At 43.5% G+C, this 23600-nt stretch overlaps 1 protein-coding gene and 1 long non-coding RNA gene across 5 annotated transcripts in view; one reads left to right on the plus strand and one right to left on the minus strand.

Annotated features, from left to right (window-relative positions):
• The window catches only part of LOC148109233 (uncharacterized), a 338759-nt gene that overhangs the window by 305897 nt on the left and 9262 nt on the right, over window positions 1-23600 (plus strand). The gene's annotated exons all lie outside the window — the stretch shown is intronic.
• CRNN (cornulin) lies at window positions 566-5817 on the minus strand. Of its 3 annotated transcripts, none has more exons than XM_087865762.1 (3): window positions 5674-5817; window positions 3510-3682; window positions 566-2389 (listed from the first exon to the last, which is right to left on the minus strand). In XM_087865762.1, the coding sequence occupies exons 2-3, from the start codon at window positions 3645-3647 to the stop codon at window positions 566-568; spliced, it is 1962 nt and encodes a 653-aa protein (XP_087721888.1). In that variant the 5' UTR covers window positions 3648-3682; window positions 5674-5817. The 3 variants fall into 3 exon arrangements, with proteins under 3 accessions (XP_087721888.1, XP_045646631.2, XP_087721889.1); XM_045790675.2 differs by lacking the exon at window positions 5674-5817 and having other exon boundaries at window positions 566-1200; window positions 1672-2389; window positions 3510-3647; XM_087865763.1 differs by lacking the exon at window positions 5674-5817 and having other exon boundaries at window positions 566-1530; window positions 1672-2389; window positions 3510-3647.

The raw sequence follows: 23600 nt of genomic DNA on the forward strand, positions 1-23600 counted from the left end.
AAGACATTTTCTGTTTAAAAACTTTTCTGATCCATCTCTGCCAAGTATAAAAATATGATATCTACTCTCTTCATGTTTTTATAATTCTGGGAATCTTGCGCAATATTTTCTCAACCAGATGAAAGGGTATGGGGCATGTCAAATTCATCATCACAGTCCTATAGCCCTTAGCCCACCATGTCAATAGTGATTGAAAGGGACACAGAACCCAGTTACGTAGGAAGGTTTTATTGGTGCATTAAGATAGATGGGGCAATGGACAGATGGAAGAGATAAAAGTAGCTCTGAAACCCCCATAAACTGAGGAGAATTTGGCATAAATGGGTGACAGCTCTGTGTCTTCCTGTTCTGAGGGTGTCAGCACAGCAGAGCAGCTCAGAGAGGAATTTAGGATAAAAAGCATCTTACAGAAATGTCTTCATTGAGAAAGACCTAAGAGAGAAACACCATGATTAAGAACTAATGTCCAGAGACATGCCAGCTGGACTGGTCAGGGCAGGACAAGCCAACACCTCTGCAGCTGTCTTCTTCCAGTACTGGGCACTGGAGTCTGGGGCTGGGACATTCATGGATTGTTGCTCTTGAAGTAAGAATATAGCCCCCTGGCTGTGAGGCCTCGCTTCCCTCCTGGCTGGGCTGCCTCCTGGCCCTGGGCTGAAGGCATGCCAGTATGCAGGCTGCTCTGGTCCTGCCTTGGGATCTCCATCTCCCTTGTGTGGTCATCTACCCACTCCTGGGTAACCACTGTGTGTTCTCTCTCTCCTTGCCTGCCTGTCACACTGCACCTTGGGTGAGTGGTGCTCCAGTCCTGTCTGCCTGTCAGAGTGCTTGCCCCAGCCTGGGCCTGTCCTTCCAGCTTTCTCTCTCCTGACTCATAATGGCTCACTGGTGTCCATCTGTGACCTCTGCCTGACTGCCTCTGGGTCCGTCCCTCATCTCTATCCCCTATGTGACTTGCAGTCTGGCTCCTGTCCTGCTCCATGGTCTGGGTGTGTGTCTGGGTTTGTGACCCTGCCTGTGTCTGAATGTGTTCTCCTGTCACCACTTCACTTGTTTGGCACCTGTTTTGACCCTGGACCTCAGTCCCTCTGGTCTGACCATGGGTGGACTCCTGTGGCTGAATGCTAGGGCTTCCTATATGACGGCTCCTGTCCTGCTCCACAGCCCGGGTGACACCTCCCGGTGTCTGAACACGTTCTCCTGTCACTGTCTGGCTTGTCTGGCTCCTGTCTTGATTCTGGACCTCAGTCTCTCTGGCCTGGCCATGGGTGGACTCCTGTGGCTGTGTGCTAGGGCTTCCTATCTGACGGCTCCTGTCCTGCTGTATGGCCTGGGTGACACCTCCCGGTGTCTGAACATGTTCTCCTGTCACTGTCTGGCTTGTCTGGCTCCTGTCTTGATTCTGGACCTCAGTCTCTCTGGCCTGGCCATGGGTGGACTCCTGTGGCTGTGTGCTAGGGCTTCCTATATGACGGCTCCTGTCCTGCTCCACAGCCCGGGTGACACCTCCCGGTGTCTGAACACGTTCTCCTGTCACTGTCTGGCTTGTCTGGCTCCTGTCTTGATTCTGGACCTCAGTCTCTCTGGCCTGGCCATGGGTGGACTCCTGTGGCTGTGTGCTAGGGCTTCCTATCTGACGGCTTCTGTCCTGCTCCACAGCCTGGGTGGCACCTCCCGGTGTCTGAACATGTTCTCCTGTCACTGTCTGGCTTGTCTGGCTCCTGTCTTGATTCTGGACCTCTGTCTCTCTGGTCTGGCCATGGGTAGACTCCTGTGACTGTGTGCCAGGTCTTCCTATGTGATGGCTTCTGTTCTGTTCCACAGTCTGGGTTGCATGTGTCTGGTTTTGAGTTCCAGTTCCAGTCACTGGTTCACTTATCTGGTGTGTTCTGTCCTGTTCCCTGGTCTGTGACTGTCTCTCTGACTCCCTCTGTCTGGTCTGGTGTCTCTTGTCTTCTCCCACTCTCAGTGTCTGCTGCACATGTCCCCCAGCTTGTGTCTGCTGACTCTCTCTCTCTTGTCTCTGAGATTCAGACTGCCTGTCCTGGCCAACATCCTGACCATGGATCTGAGCCCCAGCCCCTGCCTGTCCTCTGGAGGCCTGTGTGCTGTGTCCACATTGGCTCCCCTCACGATGCTGTCCTTCTCTAGCCTGCCCCACTTCAGCTCTCCTGCTCTGTTCTTTCCCCAGCTCTTGTGAGGCCCCAGTGGGGAGGCTTCCAGACTCTTGAGATCCACAAGCCTCCGCAGGACTCTCGCTCATTGTCTTGAAACAGGCTTGGGCGACTTTAAACACCAGGACCAGGAATTCCTTGAATTCCACAGTTCCTGTATCATCTTCATCCAGCAGGCGAAGGACTTCATCCATAGTGGCAGGATCATGGGGTTTCTGTGGAGAAGGGGCCAAATCATCATCCCTCCCCTGAGGATGGTGTGGTTGGGACAGTGCACTCATCTTTCAGGCTTCCCACCCCCGAACTTGGGAGCTCACCTGTGCTGTGCCCCACACCACGCACATAGCTACATCAACCCTAACACGAAATCACTTTCAGTGTGCAGTCCTGTCCCTTTTGCAAGGGTAGAAAGCACCTTTTGTTTTGTATCTTCTGTGCTTGGTGTAATTTATGGCCTATGGGAGAACTGGATCAAGATTCAATGAAGAATGAATGAATGATTGAGCTCATAATGACTCTTTGGGCTGTCCTTGGCCCCTGGCCCCTGGCATTGAGCAGGATTCTTTCCAGGAAGTCCAACACCAGGAGAAGCACAGCAGGAACACGGCCCCAAGGGGATTCAGTGAGATCTTCACTGAGGCTCAAGTGTTTTCTGAAGATGGGGTGGGTGGGGTCTGGTGGGACCACAAGTTGCCCTGAGTATGCATCCTGTTGTGTCTATGCATTCCTGTCTCTAAGACCATCATCATGGTTGCTTTAGATGCAAACCAAAGACAGGGAGAGAGGGACATGACTCAAGGCCCTGGGTTGCTTTGCCAGTGGTTGGGGGAGTGGAGAGGGGCTCCTAGAGTGCACCTCTACCTGATAATAACCAACCTGCCCTCCAAAACTCATTTCTGATGTGACCACTCAGCTAATATTTTTGAGCAACTGCAAGATACAGAGCTATGGTTCTAATGAATTCTTATTAATGGATGATCAAATTTCTGAAAGACATAGGAAGTAGTTACTATATCAGATTTAAGAAGCAGCAGAAAGCAGCAATTACTTTCATTTCTAGAACATTCAAAGACTCTGTTTCTCTCTGAGCTGTCCCCTGTGAGTCCTTTCACATTGTCTCCAAATTAGAATTAATTGAAGTCAAAGTGTTTTCTCTAAGGACCAGGCCTGTCAACTGCTGTGACTATTCCTTTGCTTTCTCTCTCTCAGCCTGCACAGCTGCCAGGAGGCTCGGTGGGCCTGGCTGCCTGCTCAGATTCCTGAGGCAAAGCGTTTGCTTGCAAACCTGTTTCATCTCTCCTTTCCCGCCCTCCCCACCTGGCCGGTACATCATACCACAATGACATCAGCAAACTCATGTTCCAGGAGCCTTTTCAGCTCCCCATGGGAGAGCACTGTGCAGCTGCCCTCGGTCCTGGCGTAGCGCCCAAAGGCTTCGATGATCCCATTAATGTTTTGCAATAACTGGGGCATCTTTGGACTCAAGCTGGAGAAAGAAACAAAGCCCCCTTGGGGGCTCCACAATCAACTTCAGCATTTCCTCCTGTTACTTCTAGGTCTCTCTTGCATATTCAGCCTTGCTTCTGGTCTGTCTGGGTCTTCCTTCTTCCTCCTTTCCTACTTAATGGATTTTATGAATGGGAAGGAAGGGCACACCATGGTTAGCAGCAGGCTCCAGAGTCAGGACTTCTATGCTAGCTTCACCACCTGTCTGTTAGGTGAGCTAGGGCAGGTTGCTTTGCCTTTCCAAGCCTTGGTTTACTTATTGTGGAATGAAGGTAATCTTATCAAGTACATACTTGATAGGATTATTGTGAAGATTAAAAGAGATAATTCATATAAAGCACTTGGCAGATGCTGGCTTATACTAAATGCCAGCTATTAAATATCATCATTATGTTATTATACACATACCTAATGTTTGTACATCTATGTAAACTACTGCTCACAAAGCACTTCCATATGCATCATTTCTTGTACTTATTATCTCCACTTTTTTATAGGTGAGGAAACAGGTTCAGAGAAGTTAGGTTATTTGCTCAAGGCCCCACAGCTTGGGGGAACCAAGAAACCCAAGAGCCCTTATCTCCTTAACCCAAATGCAATAAGTCTTCTAGACTGTACCCTGTGGACAGTCTACCCAGCCTAATGGTTTCCTGTCATATGGTATTAGGGTCCTGCTAGGAACACTGACAGGCAGTAAGTATATATAGTCAACCCCTGCCTGGGTGGGGCCAAGCAGGAAAACCAGGGGCCTGACTCCACCCTTTCTTGCTGCCTTTTGGGTAGGTGTTGAAGAAGAGGCTAGACTACCAGCTATTGGCAATGCTCTGTGTCCTAAGTTCCTCTGAATGTGACTTCTGTCCTCAGCGCTGGTACCTGTAAGGGAGGTCAGCCTGCCCATAGGTATGTGGATCATGCCAGCCCACAGTATGGGTGGCCTGTGAGGAGTGGCTCCCAAATGAAGGGAGAGATTTTCATTCTCATTAGCCAGGGATCTGGGCATAGCTTGAAGTGAGTCTTGAGTGCAGCTGGATGGGCAAGAGGCAAAGGGACATGGAGGTGCATTAAAGCAGAAGCCTCAGAGACCAGGAGATGGCACTGGAGATGGCAAGTTTCAAATGCAAGGGGAGGTAGAAGGCTGCAGAAGCTGGGACACTGGGAGATAGCACCATGAGATGGGAAGGAGAAGGCATGAGAGAAGGAAGGCCCGGGTACAGAGGCAGCAGAATGAAGGAGGCAGGAAGGAGGAAGACTTGGCACTGGGGAAGGTGGGATAATGTGGCCAAAGGCTACAGACCCCAGGTGGGCTCTTCAGGGGGTGTCCTTTCTACCCACTAGTAGTCAAAAATTTCAGGCAGACTTTGCTTTTGTACATCAAGGTACAAAACTCAGAATATTGTACCTCAACAGAAAAATGAAAAGATCCTGTTTTTTTGTTGTTTATCATATGGAAAACCTTAACCACTGACCTACAAATAATAAAAATAATATGACTTTTTAGTTACACTTCAGATCCCTTCAGACAAATCTATAAACTCATCTTGCCTAAATATGGCCCTGAGGTGGGGGAGGACTGCCATGTAAGCCCCTTCCTCAGCGACAAGTTTCAAGCCCATTGTCAGGTTGGCAGGAGAAACCTGATTCTGGCCTCACAGACTCTGAGCACTGCAAAGAGCCTTCCAGAACCTTAAGAATAAGACACCTTTGATGTACAGGAAGGCACATGGGCGGTTCCATTGCTGCTGCTAAAACAGGCTTCGGTGGAAGAAGCTGCTGCCAGGCTAGCCACAGGGGAGAAGGAAAGAGCCCCATGGCTTCAGAAGAGCATCCTCCCCGCAAGTGCACATGCCCAGTTTGCTTGACGCCCAGTCAGAGCTGATACTTTGTGCCCACAGCTGACACCACAGGCCTACGGCCTGGATCTGACAGCCTAGTTTTATGAGTTCAGATCATCAAGACACAGAATGAGAAAGAGGTTCCTCAGGAGGGCACTTACCTAATGCACAGGCAGGATGAGCAAGTGGCTGTTAGGCGATGTATGGAGTACCAGGTCAGCAGGACAGGAACCTTTTATAGGGGATTTAATGGAGGCTAGTGTTTTAGATAGGCTATCCCCACCCCATGGGAAGGCTTGATTCATCAAATGCTTGGCCCAGCCCAACCCCACTTCCCTTCTTGTCTGTTTTGCCTGCTGACATGCGGCTGTGTTGGCTTAATGAGCAGGCCCTTTTACTACACTGGGTGTCCTTCCTGAGTCCCTCCCTGGGTCTTTCTCCTCATGTCAGGGAAGCTCTTTACTGATGTGATGGGCTCAGCAGTGCTTGGCACAGGTCGGGGTTCCTGGTGAACACTCTTTATCTTCATGTCACTGCAAAGTAATGCGACTCTTTTTTTTTTTTCATATAAACATTTTAAAACATTTCCATCTATTGAGGGTTATCCTTTCCAAAGTGGTCACTTTGGGAAGCTACACATGTTTTTCTGGCGATGTTGCCATTACTTAGAATATTCTTGGAATTCTTGTTTCAGAATTGCCTTTCACGCCAAGTTTATGAGACATGCAAGAAATTCAATCTCATTTCATTTTGGTTGGGTCTCATTTCTGATTAAAACAAAAAAGGTTAATAGCTGTCCCCAGCACCCATCCTATGAGTAGGCAGCATTTTACAGCTGTTGGGAGAAGAGGCTTAAGGTAACTAAGGCAACCCTTCATTGCAAAGACAGGGAACTCAACTGGTCAACCAAATATTTATGGAGAGGCTATTCCATTCTAGATATAGGGCTAGGCCTGAGGGAAACAGTGCGAAACAGGATGCCAGCAGTTTCTACTCTTATAGAGTTTGTAGCCTGGCAGTCCCAGGAGAAAGTCCCCGAGAGGTTAACAGTACTGGCAATTACTGCTTGATTTGTTTTGCTTTGATTTAATTTTCATTACCACCTCATTTTGTTGGATCCTCATAACTAAGCCCCTTATAAAAGAAGACACCAAGAACCCTCAGAGAAGTGGCCACTCTGAAGAAAGAATGGGCCCTTCAATTTCTGGCCATGGTTCCCCTCTGTTACAATGTGGCACTTTACAAACATCAAATTTGTTCTCTGTGGATGAAAACAACCATCCTTGAGGGATGAGAAGTAAGCATTCTGAGCTCTGAAGCCAAGTCCCAAAGGGGCTCCTAATGTACATTTTTACAGAAAATACATGTAGCTTCCGGAAAGGCATCTTCGTCGTCTTCACTTGTCTGCATGCAGCCCACAAGAAAGGCAATGACAATCAGGATGGGAAGGTGCAGTACGGCCCTTCGCTGCAAAGACTGTCAGAGGGGGGGCAGTCCTGGGACATGGCACAAGCCCTAGTAAGAGGAGCAGACCACAGGGTGAGATGCAGCCTGCAGGAGGGGCCATCTGCATGGAGAGGGGCTGGCTCCAGTCCCTGGTGGGAGATCCCCTCCCAGAGGTTGCTATGGTAACTGGTCAGTTCAGAGAAGGCCAGTGTGAGAGGGAGGTTGGGGAACAAGAGAGGGTCCTGCAGGTTAGACCTTGCTACTGTGAGTGGTGTGCTAAGCCTCATCTGAAGGGGCTTTGAACCTCCAGGAAGGTTTGGGAGCTAAGGGAAAGTATGTTTGGAAAGTAACAAACCAGATGCTTTATGAGGTAACTCTGGGGTAGGTATCATTATATCCAATTTACTGATGAAGAAACTGAGGAACAGAGAGGTTAAGTAAACTACACAAGGTCACATACCTAGAAAGTGATAGAGTTAAATTTGAACTTAGATCTGCCTGCCTCCAAAGCCTGTGTCTTTCCATGGGGCAGGACTGAGCCCTGGGAGGTGGCTGGCATGAGTGGGTGGGGCTGGGGGAGATGAGGGCATGTGAGGGATGGGACTGACAGTCTCTGAAGATGTAAAAGTGTTAGTTTGTGAAGAGTTATTACAAATGAGTGACTTTACTTAGTAGTCACATCTCTTGGGTCTGGAAGGCAGAGAGAGGCTAGGGACCCTGTCTGAAGTTGAATCAAACTCTTATCCTATGTTCACTTTGCCTTGGAATAATTCCAACAGAAATATCTCAACAAAACAAACTCAGTTTTGCACTTTGATTTCTTCTCACACACTCATTCAGAAATCATTACTGATGCTCAATTCATTCATTTCTACAAGCACCTAGCAGCCTGTCTGCTACATGCAGTGGGCTACAGATGAAGGGTAAGATTCTGCTTCCCGGGGAATCAGTCTAGCCAGGAGGACAGGCCACGAACACCCCAAAGAATTACTTAATAATGGAAGACAAAGTGTTGTAAAATGTAAATCTGTAAAACCAGATATCTTCCCCTGCACCCTGGAGCACAGAATGGTGACGTGGGACAGGGGACTGGCAGTGGGGAATGATTGGAGAGTGGCCATTTGAGTCTCCCCCCAAAAAAGCAGAAGATGGAAAAATTCTATAATCTTAGGTTTCACCTTCAGAAAAACAGATCTGAAAGCCAGAGAGCGTTGCCTACAGTATCATGTGTGGTGAGAGAAGTCTCCTGTCCATGCACTGCCTACACATCCTAAATGAGGGGCAGGGTGAGGGCACAGCTGTCAGAGAGAAAAAGAACAGTGGACAGTTCTGGGCCTCCTTATCCTTTCTCTACCCCAAATGTGGTCTTTTCTCCCAAGTCCACCCCACCTGGGCCCTGGTCAGAGCATCCTGGAAGCCCAGATGTTCAACCCTGGATATGGCAGGGTGAATTAGGCAGATACCAGAGTTGTTCTTGTTGACACAGTTTGCAGTGTCTTAGTGAGTATCTATTACACATTCTGGGCGTAATCCCCGACCTGACAGGTGGTGTTGATCCTGCTGTGTCTCTCAGTCCTATGCAGACAGTGAGCATGTGACTAATAATGTCATTACCATTAGCCAGGAAAGCTGGAAGCTGTCATTTGAAAGGGAATCTGAATTTCCCAGAGCTAGGTGTTCAAGCCAAAGACAGAGCTTCTAGAACAAGCAAACCAGAAGGTTCCAACCTCCTTCCCATAGAGAAAAAGGAGAAATGTCATGGGAGGTGGGGGAGTTTTTCCTTTTTCTGCCTCATCAGTGCTCAGAAGTCTGCACTGTCCTGGTGGCACCAAAGGTTTGTTGATTCAAATGTAATGGGAATAAACAAGACACTTCCCAGCATGTCTTTATTCCTGTCATAATCTCTGATCAAAATTTGGACCTGCCTAGAGGCCAGAAAACTCCCTTTCCCCGCTTTTCTGATATGCTTACAGGGTGCTGGCATCTGAGCAGTGGGCCTGGCCACCAGACACATCGCATGGGACTCTAATTCAGAAGTGAGGGGTGTGAGGAAGTAAGCGCACATAGGTAACTGAGGCCTCTGGATCTGAGGGTGATGCAGGACAGTGGGGTCTTTCCTGGAATTATCCTATAGCCTGATTTGGGCCTTTGTTCTTGTGTGGCAGCTTCCAGTTCAAACCTCGGGTCCTAAAGTGGCTCTACTTGCTTTCATGTAGGCCTTCCAGTCAATGGTTTAGTGTAATGCCATTCCATCATGTTCAGGAAGATATTTTCTTTAACAGGTGGGTTCCCCCCCCCCATTCATTTAACCATGTTTAAAGATTTCAGGATATAACACCCTAAGTTTACTCAGGAAATATAAAATAAATGTAATGCCAAGCATATTCATGTAATAGAATTCCATACAGCAGTGAAAATGGAAAAACTGTTATATATAGCAACATGGGTGACTGTCATATAAATTTCAACAAAAAAAGCCAGTCACAAAATCTACGTGGTGTGAGTCCATTTATAGAAAATTAAAGTGACAGCAAAACCAAAACTTGGTTTTACACATGAGAATACTAACTTTGGAGAGGCATGAACCTAGCTTCTGGGATGCTGATAATGTGCTGTTTTCTGACCTGGGTGGTGGATACATTAGTGCATTACTTTGTAAAAACTCTTACATTAATGATTTGTGCACTTTTCTGTAGTATTTTCTACTTCAATAAAAAGTTTTTTCTCCTTGGGGGAAAAAAAGTGTGGACCTGCCATTCCCACAAAACCCCAGCTCATGCCACCTTCTGCCTGTCTGTCAGGACTTCCTCGTGCCTTGAATGCATTCTTCTCTTTCTCCTCCATGTAAACGACCTCCATCCCTTCAAAACAAGACAAATACCACTAATTCTGCAATATATTTCCATATTATCCCAACCAGATGAGATCCCTTCTTGATCGGGCCTCTCTTTGAGGACAAGGCTGGTTTGCAAGTACATGTGTACTGACTTGATATGGAAGCCTGGTCCATTCTTCAGGAAAACAGAGCTTCCCCCTGTACTTGTGAGGACTGGGTGATATGTCCCACAGACCATGTTCCATCCCACTAGAGCTACTGGGCTTCATCCCTGTGCTCGTGGGGATAACGTGCGATAGGTCAGCACTTAAGGCTGCAGAAGATCCCAGGACCAAACTGGGCCAAAGCTGTAAGGCAGCTCTCATCAGGATGAACCAGATTTGTGCTGGTCTCCCTACAAACCCCACCAACCTGTCTGTGCTGGCCTCCACTGGGGCTGCTCAGCTTTGAACTATTTCCTCCCTCCTTGATCAAAGTACGTGTGCCTCCCAGGGAGGTAGCCAGGATTAAAAGGTGATGACAGGGTGTTCTGAGCACACGGGATGACAAAGGGACACTGAGGGTGTACAAAGGTGAAAGCCTTTAAGAGTTAGTTTTGAGGCATGGAAATACAGTCCTAATTTAATGGGAAGAGGGTGAGGTGTGGTGTGCTGCGGGCCTGAGGTCATTCAAGGGGCAGCTGGCTATTGGCAAATGTCACCTTCATTGTCTTCAGACCACTGTGAACTTAGGAAGACAACAAGGCACACAGGCATGTCCTTATCTCCGAGAGTGGAAAGGACCAGTACAGCCCCACTGCTTCACCGGCTCCCTGGCTTTATTTACTTGGGGAGCCTCTGTTTCCTTATCTATAAACTAGTGACAACTTCTGTTTGTGCCACTTGGTTATTATGAATTAGTAATATGCATCCTTCTAAACTGATGAAGTCTAAAACCTGCATAGAGCATTATTATTATTGTCATATGAAGTAGTGAGTCGTCCTTTTGAATATGGACAAAAAGAATGTACACAAAATTACTGCTCGTGTGGCTCACTCATTCTGTCCTTTTAAGAAGCTCTAATCTATAAATAATGGATAACGCATACACCTTGGAAAATCCAAAAATAGAAATTAGAAAAAACACAGTGGGTGATTTTTCCACAAAAGGATTTACTACAGACTTCCTCACTTACCTTTGTATCAGTGCATACACTATTAACTATTTCAGATCAAATGTAGATAACACTAACATTTATTTAACATTATATTAACAGTATTTGCAGGTCAATCCAAAGTGAATCTGTGAAACAGAGGTAAAGGATGTTCAATTTACACAACTTTCGTGGGGCAAAAGCGACATGGCCTTACAGTGAGCCTCCCTCCAGTTCTCAGCATGCAGAGCTGCTGTGGGGTTCTCTGGGGCAGTGACAAATTGTCTGGTGCCCAGTCCTCCCACCTGAGTGCTAAGAACCTGCTTTCACTCCCCGGTTCCAGAATTGAAGGCTTTCAATGCTTGGTGACTTTGCAGTTATTGTGAGGGTCCCATGAGTCCACAGGCCTGCCCATCATTGCTGCATAAGGAATTCCTATCCTGCACATGTGTGTGCTATCATTTTCCAAGTATGTTTTGTCCAAGTGACTAAAACAGAAGTCACTTTCTTCCATGCATACCAGTGTGGAGCCCCTCACCCACCATCTATGGGAACTGGTCAGGGCAAGGCCTAAGGCCTGCAAGGCTGGATGGTGGCAACAACTGACTCCAGGGAGCAGTCACCAGAGCCAAGGTCCACCAGCTCAGGACTGACCACACAGTCAGTGAGACATCCACTATCTTAACCTCTCGCAAGCACTCTGAAAGCTGCTTCTTTGTATTCCCATGTTCCAAAGGAAGTACTTGAGTTTCAAAGAGAGGACATGGCCAAAGTCACACAGTCTTGGGTGGAGATAGGACTGGTTTTTGTTCCAGACTCGGTGGTCCTCTCACCACACAGCTGCCTCCATGGACTACTGGGAGAAAATGGGAACCTGAATGCCCCTGAGCAGTAGGTTATGTGTTTTTGTTAGCATGAGGCCTCTTCCACAGCCCCGAGTTGTGTGGGAACAAGGACTTAGGAGAAAGGTCACATTGAGGAATATTGGCATGTGTCAGTGTGGCCCCATAGGAGGGCAAATCATCAGAAGCAGCTTACTGAGGTGTGGGCATGGTAATATCATGTGGGATCACAGGTGACAGTTTTAGTCTCTTCCTTTGCTGTCACCAGCCAAGAATTTGGCCTCCCTGCTTGCTTTTGCATTTCTTTCTTCTTAGCCTGTCTTTGTACAGGCATGACGTTTTGTTATTGTTGTTAAAATGGAAAACAAGGGCTTTGCAGGCCAACCACTCCTAGGATATATCCGGCTCTACCACTTATGAGCTCGGTGACTTAGGACAAATCTCTTAACTTCTCTAAGCCTTGGCCTCTTCTCTAAATATGAAGCTATATAGGCCTCTTCTCCTATGGATGGTATATAGATTAAATAAAATGAATCTTAAACATTTTTTTTGTGGAGACTGGTAAAAAAAAAAAAGGTAGGCTGTCAGTAGGTAGTAGAGGACAAATGTCGGTCATGAAGATGGGTGAAGAACATAACGGTAACAGAAGACCAGCTACTCATGTCATCTGCGAAGAGAGACAGTTTGACTTCTTTGCCGATTTGAATACTTTTATCCCTTTTTGTTGTCTCATTGCTGTTGCAAAGACTTCTAGTACTATGTTGAATAATAGTGGCAACAGTGGGCATCCTTGTCGTGTTCCTGATCTTAAGGGAAAGGCTTCCAGCTTTTCTCCATTGAGAATGATATTTGCTGTAGGCATTTCATATGTGGTTTTTATGAAATTGAGGAATGTACCCTCTATCCCTACACTCTGAAGGGTTTTAATCAGGAAAGGATGCTGTATTTTGTCAAATGCTTTTCTGCATCTATTGAGAGGATCATATGATTCTTGATTTTTTTCTTGTTGATACGATCTATCATGCTAATCGATTTGCGAATGTCAAACCACGCTTGCATCCCAGGAATGAATCCCACTTGGTCATGATGGATAATCCTTTTAATGTACTGTTGGATCGTATTAGCTAGGCTCTTGTTGAGAATTTTGGGATCCATATTCATCAGGGATATCGGTCTGTAATTCTCCTTTTGATGGGGTCTTTTCCTGGTTTGGGGATCAAGGTAATACTAGCCTCGTAGAATGAGTTTGGTAGTTTTCCTTCTGCTTCTATTTTTTGAAACAGCTACAGGAGAATAGGTATTATTTCTCTTTGAATGGTTGGTAGAATTCCCAGGGCAATCCGTCGGGCCCTGGACTCTTGTTTTTCAGGGTTTTTGATCACTGCTTCAATCTCTTCATAATTAATTGGTCTGTTTAAAAAATCAATTTCTTCCTGTTTCAGTCTTGGTAGTTTATAGGTTTCCAGGAAGGCATCCATTTCTTCCAGGTTGTTTAATTTATTGGCATAAAGCTGTTGATAAAAAAATTTCTAATGATTCTTCCTATTTCGTTGGTGCTGGTTGTGACCTCTCTCCTTTCATTCATAATTTTATTAATTTGGGTCCTTTCTCTATTCTTTTGAATAAGTCTGGCCAGTGGCTTATCGATCTTATTAATTCTTCCAAAGAACCAGCTTCTAGTTCTGTTGATCTGCTCTACTGTACTCCTGGTTTCTAATTCATTGATTTCTGCTCTCATCTTGATCAACTGCTTTCTCGTGCATTGGTTAGGCCTGTTCTTCTGTTCCAGCTCCAGCTTCATGAGGTGAGAATATGAAAACTGCATTTTAGATTTTTTTATTCTTTTGAGTGAGGCTTGGATGGCTATGTATTTTCCTCTTATGACTGCCTTTGCAGTGTCCCATAGGTTTTGGACTGTTGTGTTTTCATTCTCATTGGTCTCCATAAATTATTTAAATTGATTTTTAATTTTCCTGGTTTACCCAATCATTCTTGAGCAGGATAGTTCTTGGTTTCCAAGTGTTTGAGTTTCTTCCAAATTTTTTCTTGTGATTGAGTTCCAATGTCAAAGCATTGTGGCCTGAGAATATGCAGGGAATAATTTCAGTCTTTTGGTAACAGTTGAGACCTGTTTTGTGACCCAATATATGGTCTATTCTGGAGAATGTTCCATGTGCATTAGAATAGAATGAGTATTCTTTTGTTCTGGGGTGTAGTGTTCTATAAATATCTATGAGGTCCATCTGGTGTAGTATGGCATTCAAAGCTCTTGTTTCTTTGTTGATTTTCTGCTTAGGTTATCTGTCTGTTGCTGAGAGTGGGGTGTTGAGGTCCCCCACTATTAATGTATTATTATCTATATGTCTCTTTATTCTGGTTAAGAGTTGGCTTGTGTATCTAGTTGCACCCTGTTGGGGGCATAGATATTTATAATTGTCATGTACACTTGTTGGATACATCTTTTAAGAATAATATAGTGTCCTTCTGTATCTCTAAGTATAGTCTTTAGTTTAAACTCTAATCTGTCTGATATGAGAATTGCTACCCCAGCTTTCTTTTGAGGTCCATTGGCAAAAAATGGTTATTCATCCTTTCACTTTCAGTCTGGATGTATCTTTAGGTTGAGGATGAGTCTCCTGTAGACAGCAAATGGATGGGTCATGTCTTTTTATCCAATCTGCAACCCTGTGGTGTTTTATGGGAGCATTTAGGCCATTCACATTGAGAGTGATTATTGAGACATATGATTTTAATGATGGCGTGTTGCCTGTGAAGTCTTTGTTTCTATATATTGTAACTTTCTGTTCTGTATCCCTTCTGGGGCCTTTTTACTTTTATAGAACCCCCCTTAATATCTACTGTAGGGCTGGTTTTGTGGTTACGAATTTGGTCAGTTTCTGCTGATCCAGGAAGGTACTTATCTCTCCATCATCTCCATTCTGAATGACAGCATTCCTGGATAAAGGATCCTTGGCTGCATGTTCATCTCAGATAGACCTTTGAAAATATGCTGCCACACCTTCCTAGCCTGCCATGTCTCTGTAGATAGGTCTGATGTTATTCTGATATATTTCTTCACAGATGACATGATACTCTATATGGAAAACCCAAAAGAATCTACTCCCAAACTACTAGAACTTACAGAGGAATTCAGTAATGTGGCGGGATACAAAATCAATGCTCAGAAATCAGTTGAATTTCTATACACGAACAATGAGACTGAAGAAAGAGAAATTAGGGAATCCATTCCATTTACAATAGCACCAAAAATCATACGTTATCTCAGAATTAACTTAACCAGAGACGTAAAGGATCTATATTCTAGAAATTATAAATCACTCTTGAAAGACATTGAAGAAGACACAAAAAGATGGAAAAATATTCCATGCTCATGGATCGGAAGAATTAACATAGTTAAAATGTCGATGCTACCCAGAGCAATCTGCACTTTTAATGCTATCCTGATCCAAATACCAATGACATTTTTCAAAGAACTGGAACAAACAGCCCTTAAATTTGTGTGGAACCAGAAAAGGCCCCGAATCGCCAAGGAATTGTTGAAAAGGAAAAACAAAGCTGGGGGCATTACGTTGCCAGATTTCAAGCTGTACTACAAAGCTGTGATCACAAAGCCAGCATGGTACTGGCACAAAAACAGACACACAGACCAAGGGAACAGAATAGAGAACCCAGAAATGGACCCTCGGCTCTTTGGGCAACTAATATTTGATAAAGCAGGAAAAAACATCCGGTGGAAAAAAGTCTCTTCAATAAATGGTGCTGGGAAAATTGGACAGCTACATGCAAAAGAATGAAACTTGACCACTCTCTCACACCATCCACAAAAATAAACTCCAAATGAATGAAAGACCTCAATGTGAGACAGGAATCCATCAAAATCCTAGAGGAGAACACAGGCTGCAACCTCTTTGACATCAGCCACAGCAACCTTTTTCATGACACATCTCCAAAGGCAAGGGAAACAAAAGATAAAATGAAGTTGTGGGACTTCATCAAGATAAAAAGCTTCTGCACAGCCAAGGAAACAGTCAGAAAAACTAAGAGGCAGCCCACGGAATGGGAGAAGATATTTGCAAATGACACTACAGATAAAAGATTAGTCTCCAAGATCTACAAAGAACTTCTCAAACTCAATACATGAGAAACAAATAATCAAACCAAGAAATGGGCAGAAGATATGAACAGACACTTTTCCAATGAAGACATACAAATGGCTAACAGACACTTGAAAAAATGTTCAAAATCATTAGCCATCAGGGAAATTCAAATCAAAACCACACTGAGATACCACTTTATGCCAGTTAGAATGACAAAAATTGACAAGGCAGGAAACAACAAAATGTTGGAGAGGATGTGGAGAAAGGGGATCCCTCCTACATTGTTGGTGGGAATTCAAGTTGGTACAGCCACTCTGGAAAACAGTGTGGAGGTCCCTTAAAAAGTTAAAAATAGAGCTACCGTCTGATCCAGCAATTGCACTACTGGGTATTTACCCCAAAGTGAAGGGAAGGGCCATATGCATCCCAATGTTCATAGCAGCAGTGTCCACAATAGCCAAATCATGGAAGGAGCTGAGATACCCTTCAACAGATGACTGGATTAAGATGTGGTCCATATTTATAATGGAATATTCCTCACCCATCAAAAAAAAACCGATTTCACAACATTTGCAGCAACATGGACGGGACTGGAAGAGATAATGCTAAGCGAAATAAGTCAAGCAGAGAAAGACAATTCTCATATGGTTTCACTCATTTATGGAACATAAGAAGTAGGAAGATCAATAGGAGAAGGATGGGAAAAAGGAAAGGGGGTAAACAGAAGGGGGAATGAACCACGAGAGTCTATGGACTCTGGGAAACAAACTGAGGGCTTCAGAGGGGAAGGGAGTGGGGGAATGGGATAGGCTGGTAATGGGTATATGGAGGGCACGTATTGCATGGTGCACTGGGTGTTATATGCAAGTAATGAATCATGGAACTTTACATCAAAAACTAAGGATGTACTGTATGGTGACTAACGTAACATAGTAAGAAATTATTATAAAAAAAAAAAGAACACCCACTATTCAGGATTGGGCTCAAGGCCTTTAAACAACAGAGATTGATGTGATTAAACAGAAAAACCAGAGGCTCCTTTGGTCATGAGGGAGGTCTTTTAGCTACTAGAACATAGCGCAGTTGAATTATGAGTGTGTGTGTGCATGTGTGCACATCTGTAGAAGATGAATCTCCTTAAGTTTCAACATGAATTTCACTGTTAAGTAGCAAAATGGGACCAGATGTAGTTTGAACTACAAGTTGATGAATATTCTGAACTTTGGGCAATTGCAAATAGAAAGTTAGAACATTCTCTATTTCTAGAACAACTGTGGCACAAGGATGTGACATTTTGGAGGTATGCTGATGAAGAAGTTCAGCGGGTGATACAGAACCAGAATAGCACAAGAGGGAAACCCAGAGAGCACCACACCTGCATGGTTCACTCATTCCTCAGTGAGGAGGGAATCCATTTAATCCCGGAAGCACTCTGTAAATAGTTTTGTAATTTGTTGTGAACGGAATTTTGCTTACATTATTATTTTTGTCAAAGTTTAAATTGTTTATACAATAATGTGGGTTCCATCATTCATAATAAGCCATTTTTCTATCTATTCCTAAGATCTGAGTTAAAAGAAGCTCTGTATGTTTTCTTACTGGAGTCCTGAGCACTGAGTGGGGCCCCTAGGCTACTGCCTTGTAGATCTCGTGCCCAGACCTGCAGTCTATATCTCGCCCAGGGGTTGTTTCTGTCTGGACATGCCATATGTTTCACAGATGCTCCTCCCAAAACACAGCTTCCACTTGGCTTGTCTCTCTTTGATCCTGCTGCCATGTGTGTGAAACTAAACATAAAACCCTGGTGTGAGGTAAAGTCCTCAAGGTAAACCATCAGGGGAAGTGCCAACTCTGCTCCACCATGGAGGGGAGTGCTTTTCCTTTGTTTCTCAAATGAGGAAGGCTGTGTTCTTACACACTTCCAGGCACTAATAATCCCTCTGACTGGTTGTTTTGAGCATAATAATAACTGTTCCTACGGGCAATAAAGAGGATATGGACACCGATAATTACAGGCTAGCTCATCACTCCCTGGGGGGCTGTGTAGATGACTGTGTGTTGGAATCATTCTTACTGGTTTCTTCACATGGTCTATATGTTAGTTGGGGTTCTCCAGACAAACAGCCAATTGAGAGAGTTTATGTTAAGGAAATGGCTCACACAATAGTTGGTGTTGGCAAGTCTGAAATTCACAGGGCTGACCAACAGGCTGAAAATTCTGGCAAGAGTTGATGCTGTAGTCTTGAGTCCAAAAGCAGTCTGGGGGTAAAATTCCTGCTCCCCTGGGGGAACCCCAGTCCTTTTCTCTTGAGGCTGTTAACTGATTAGATGATGCCCACCCACATTGGGGAGAGTAATTTGTTTTACTCAAAATCTACTGATTTAAATGTCAATGTTATCTAAAAAATACCTCCATAGTAACATCTAGACAGATGTTTGACCAAATAACTGGGCACCATGACCTAGCTAAGTTGACATATTAAAATAACTATCACAGCCTAGGTACTCTATTTGGTTTCCCCAATCCTGGCTTTTTGAAGTTTAGGGTCCCCCATACTCCCAATTTCTTAGTAAATCATTGTTCCCTTATATCTTGGTTGGGACTTTTATTCCCTGTCTTTCTTCCCAAGACATTTGCCTCAGACTTCTTTAATTAATTAATTTTTTGAGTTAGTTTTTTTAATAATATTTTTATTATATTATGTTAGTCACCATACAGTACATCCCTAGTTTTTGATGTAAAGTTCCCTGATTCATTACTTGCGTATAACACCCAGTGCACCATGCAATATGTGCCCTAGATGGTTTGACTTCTTCTTTGCTGATTTGGATACCTTTTATCCCTTTTTGTTGTCTGATTGCTGTTGCAAAGACTTCTAGTACTATGTTGAATAATAATGGTGAGAGTGGGCATCCTTGTCATGTTCCTGATCTTAAGGGAAAGACTTCCAGCTTTTCCCCATTGAGAATGATGTTTGCTGTAGGCTTTTCATAGATGGTTTTTATGAAATTGAGGAATGTACCCTCTATCCCTACACTCTGAAGGGATTAAAACTTAAATCAGGAAAGGATGCTGTATTTTGTCAAATGATTTTTCTGCATCTATTGAAAGGATCATATGGTTCTTGACTCTTTTCTTGTTGATATAATCTGTCACACTGATCAATTTGTGAATGTCGAACCACCCTTGCATCCCAGGAATGCATCCCACTTGGTCATGATGGATAATCCTCTTAATGTACTGTTGGATTCTATTAGCTAGGCTCTTGTTGAGAATTTTGGCATCCATATTCATCGGGGATATCGGTCTGTAATTCTCCTTTTGATGGGGTCTTTTCCTGGTTTGGGGATCAAAGTAATACTGGCCTCATAGAATGAGTTTGGTAGTTTTCTTTCTGTTTCTATTTTTTGAAACAGCTCCAGGGAATAGGTATTTTTTCTTCTTTGAATGTTTGGTAGAATTCCCCGGGGAATCCGTCAGACCCTGGAGTCTTGTTTTTCGGGAGGTTTTTGATCACTGCTTCAATCTCTTCATAATTAATTGGTCTGTTTAAAAAATCAATTTCTTCCTGTTTCAGTCTTGGTAGTTTATAGGTTTCCAGGAAGGCATCCATTTCTTCCAGGTTGTTTAATTTATTGGCATAAAGCTGTTGATAAAAGTTTCTAATAATCCTTCCCATTTCATTGGTGTTGGTTGTGACCTCTCCTTTTTCATTCATAATTTTATTAATTTGGGTCCTTTCTCTATTCTTTTGAATAAGTCTGGCCAGTGGCTTATTGATCTTATTAATTCTTTCAAAGAACCAGCTTCTAGTTCTGTTGATCTGCTGTACTGTGCTCCTGGTTTCTAATTCATTGATCTCTGCTCTAATCTTGATCAACCACTTTCTTGTGTGTGGGCTAGGCCTGTTCTTCTGTTCCAGCTCCAGCTTCTTGAGGTGAGAATATAAAAACTGCATTTTAGATTTTTCTATTCTTTTGAGTGAGGCTTGGATGGCTATGTATTTTCCTCTTAGGACTGCCTTTGCAGTATCCCATAGGTTTTGGACTGTTGTGTTTTCATTCTCGTTGGTCTCCATAAATTGTTTGAGTTGATTTTTGATTTCCTGGTTTATCGAATCATTCCTGAGCAGGATGGTTCTTAGTTTCCAAGTGTTTGAGTTTCTTCCAAATTTTTCCTTGTGTTTGAATTCTAATTCCAGCATTGTGGTCTGAGAGTATGCAGGGAATAATCTCAGTCTTTTGGTATCGGTTGAGACCTATTTTGTGACCCAGTATATGGTCTATTCTGGAGAACGATCCATGATTATAATTAAGCAATATACTTTTTCATATTAAAAGTACTACAAGTACATGAAAGAACATTTAGAAAATTAAGATATCAAAAGGAAGAACAAACATTACTGTGACACCACCCAGCAGAACCAATCATTAGATTATACATCCTTCCAGTCATTTTTCTGTGTGCATACATGAGCAATGACAATAATGGCTAACACATATCTTACTACATCCCAGTTATTAACTGATTCAGCCTCTCAGCTTCAGAGAGGTAGGTACCATCATTATTTTTATATTCAGATAAGGAATACAAGGCACAGAGAAGTTAAGTGACTTGCCCAAGGCCACAGAGCTTGTGAAGGGTAGTTTCAGGCACTGAGACTGTGAATGGTGAGGATAAGAGTGACAGGTTCTAGGGGTCCTGGCACCAGCAATGCCAGGTCTCTCCCCAGTTTTGTATCTGTCATTCCACTGTTTCCTCTACAAACACAATCGATGTCTTAAGGTGGGGGCAGAAAGCCTTCTGGCTCTGGAATCTGGCTTTTAATTATTTCATTATAGTGCTCCTGTATACAGATATTTTTCTACAGTATGGGTATTATTGTAAATACACTACTGTTTATTTTTACCTGATTTTTAATTTTTATTATTTATTTATTTGGTTATGTTGTCACCATACAGTACATCGTTAGCTTTTGGTGAGTGTTCCATGATTCATTGTTTGCATACAACACCCAGTGTTCCATTCAGTATGTGCCCCCCTTAATACCCATCACCGGGCTAGCCCATCCCCCCACCCCCGTCCCCTCTAAACCCTCAGCTTGTTTCCGAGAGTCCAGAGTCTCTCATGGTTTGTCTCCCCCTCCATCCCCCTTTCATATTCCCTTCCTTCTCCTAATGATCTCCCTGCTATTCCTTATGTTTCACAAATAAGTGAAACCATGTGATAATTGTCTTTCTCTCCTTGACTTATTTCACTTAGCACAATCTCCTCCAGTTCCATCCATGTTGATGCAAATGTTGGGTAATCATCCTTTCTGATGGCTGAGTAATATGCCATTGTATGTATGGACCACATCTTCTTTATCCATTCGTCTGTTGATGGGCATGTTGGCTCCTTCCACAGTTTGGCTATTGTGAACATTGCTGCTATGAACATTGGGGTGCATATAGCCCTTCTTTTCACTACATCTGTATCTTTGGGGTAAATACCCAGTAGTGCAACTGCTGGATCACAGCGTAGCTCTTTTTTAACTTCTTGACGGACCTCGACACTGTTTTCCAAAGTGGCTATACCAACTTGCATTCCCACCAACAATGTAAGAGGGATCCCCTTTCTCCACATCCTCTCCAACATTTGTTGTTTCTTGCCTTGTCAATTTTTGCCATTCTAACTGGTGTAAGGTGGTATCTCAATGTAGTTTTGATTTGAATTGCCCTGATGGCTAATGATTTTATGTGTCTGTTAGCCATTTGTATGTCTTCATTGGAAAAGTGTTTGTTCATATCTTCTGCCCATTTTTTGATTTCATTATTTGTTTTTTGGGTGTTGAGTTTGAGAAGTTCTTTATAGGTCTTCTCTGTATCTTCTCCCATTCCATGGGTTGCCTCTTTGTTTTGTTGACTGTTTCCTTGGCTGTGCGGAAGCTTTTTGGTTTTGTTTCCCTTGCCTTTGGGGACGTGCCATGAAAGAAGTTGCTGTGGCCAATGTCGAAGAGGTTACTACCTATGTTCTCCTCTATGATTTTGATGGATTCCTGTCTCACATTAAGGTCTTTCAAAACCTGACCAAAGAGTTAAAGATCTATACTCTAGAAACTACAGAACACTGATGAAAGACATTGAAGAAGACACAGAAAAATGGAAAAACATTCCCTGCTCATGGATCAGAAGAATAAACATTGTTAAAATGTCTATGCCACCCAGAGCAATCTGTGCTTTCAGTGCCATCCCTATCAAAATTCCAATGCCATTTTTCAAAGTGCTGGAACAAACAATCCTTAAATTCTTGTGGAACCAGAAAAGACCCCGAATCACCAAGGAAATGTTGAAAAAGAAAAACAAAGCTGGGGGCATCATGTTGCCGGATTTCAAGCTATACTACAAACCTGTGATCAACAAGACAACATGGTACTGGCACAAAAACAGACACATATATCAATAGAACAGAATGGAGACTCCAGAAATGGACCTTCAACTGTATGGTCAACTAATCTCCAACAATGCAGGAAAGAACATCCAGTGGGAAAAAGACAGTCTCTTCAGTAAATGGTGCTGGGACAATTGGACAGCTACATGCAAAAGAATGAAATTTGACCACTCTCTCACACCATACATAAAGATAAACAAGTACCTTTTTAAAAACCACAAAATAATTTCTAGTTTTATGTCATATTTAGTGGTAACAAGGAATTCCACAGAATGAGACACCAGTACTTATTTAATTATACCTCTCTTAGCAACTCACATTGCCTCTTGTTTTTCTTGTGTTAAACATACAATATGAATATTCTTAAACATATATTTTTGTATCTATTTATAAATTTTTCCTTAATAAATATCTAGAAATGAAATTGTGGAGTCAAATAATATCAGTAACTCTAAGTTAACCACAGACCAAACTCAATTAACACTTCCATCAATACTTAGCCTCTAGAAGTCACCAATATGTTATGATTTAAAAACGTTCCTACTCTAATTTATGGTATTTGGATGCAATGATTTGAATTCCCTTTACTGATTGTAATGAGGACTTTTTTTCCTTCATGTGTTTATTGGTGATTTGTATCTTATACACACATTTTTAGCTCACTTCCTTTGTCTCATTTTTAAGAGATGGAAAATTATAGTCTTCCAAACTAAACCTTTTTTTTTGAAATTACTTTTGAAGTTTTAAAAACAATTTTTCTAGTGATGTTCTTCTTTTTGTTTTCTCTTGTCTGTGGACCTTGGAGCCTCGGTAGTTTTTCTATAAGCTCTCTGACCTTCTTGATGGTATGAGGCAGGCCCCCAGCAGCCACAGTGGGGGAGGACAAATTATTCAGTCCCTGGAGGAGTTGTGAGGAAGAGGAGGGCATGGAGCTGTTAATGCCCTCTGGCCCAGCCTCTGGGCTGGTGGCTACTCTGGCCTAGAGTAGGGGCTCTGACCAGGAGTCATGGTGCTTGCCTTTGAGAAGACAGCTTCTTGCTTCTTGCACACATCCCACTGCCTCTTCAGATATCAGGTGCTCTTCTGAAAAGCAGGATGGATAGGGCTCTTTCATCAGGGCGCAGTGAGGAAATAATGGGAAAGTGTTTTGCAAATGGTTATGAATTACAACAAAACAAAGTTCTTACTATTTTGAGCTGTGATTGTGGTTCTTGTTCTTCAGGGAAAGAGTTGGGTGGGTTGGGGTAAGCAGGTCCAAGTTTGTCATGTTTGGAGAATGTTTGA

The sequence above is a fragment of the Ursus americanus genome, chromosome 12 (genome assembly GCF_024610735.1).
Source record: "Ursus americanus isolate L20-20 chromosome 12, mUrsAme1.1.p, whole genome shotgun sequence".
Classification (NCBI taxonomy): domain Eukaryota; kingdom Metazoa; phylum Chordata; class Mammalia; order Carnivora; family Ursidae; genus Ursus; species Ursus americanus.

Bases quoted from the DNA above. Each gene is read 5' to 3' on its own strand.
- CRNN (XM_087865762.1), bottom strand. From the start codon at position 3,647: ATGCCCCAGTTATTGCAAAACATTAATGGGATCATCGAAGCCTTTGGG. The intron at 2,390-3,509 runs GTATGATGTACC...CCTTCTCCACAG, and splicing joins AGTTTGCTGATGTCATTGTG to AAACCCCATGATCCTGCCAC.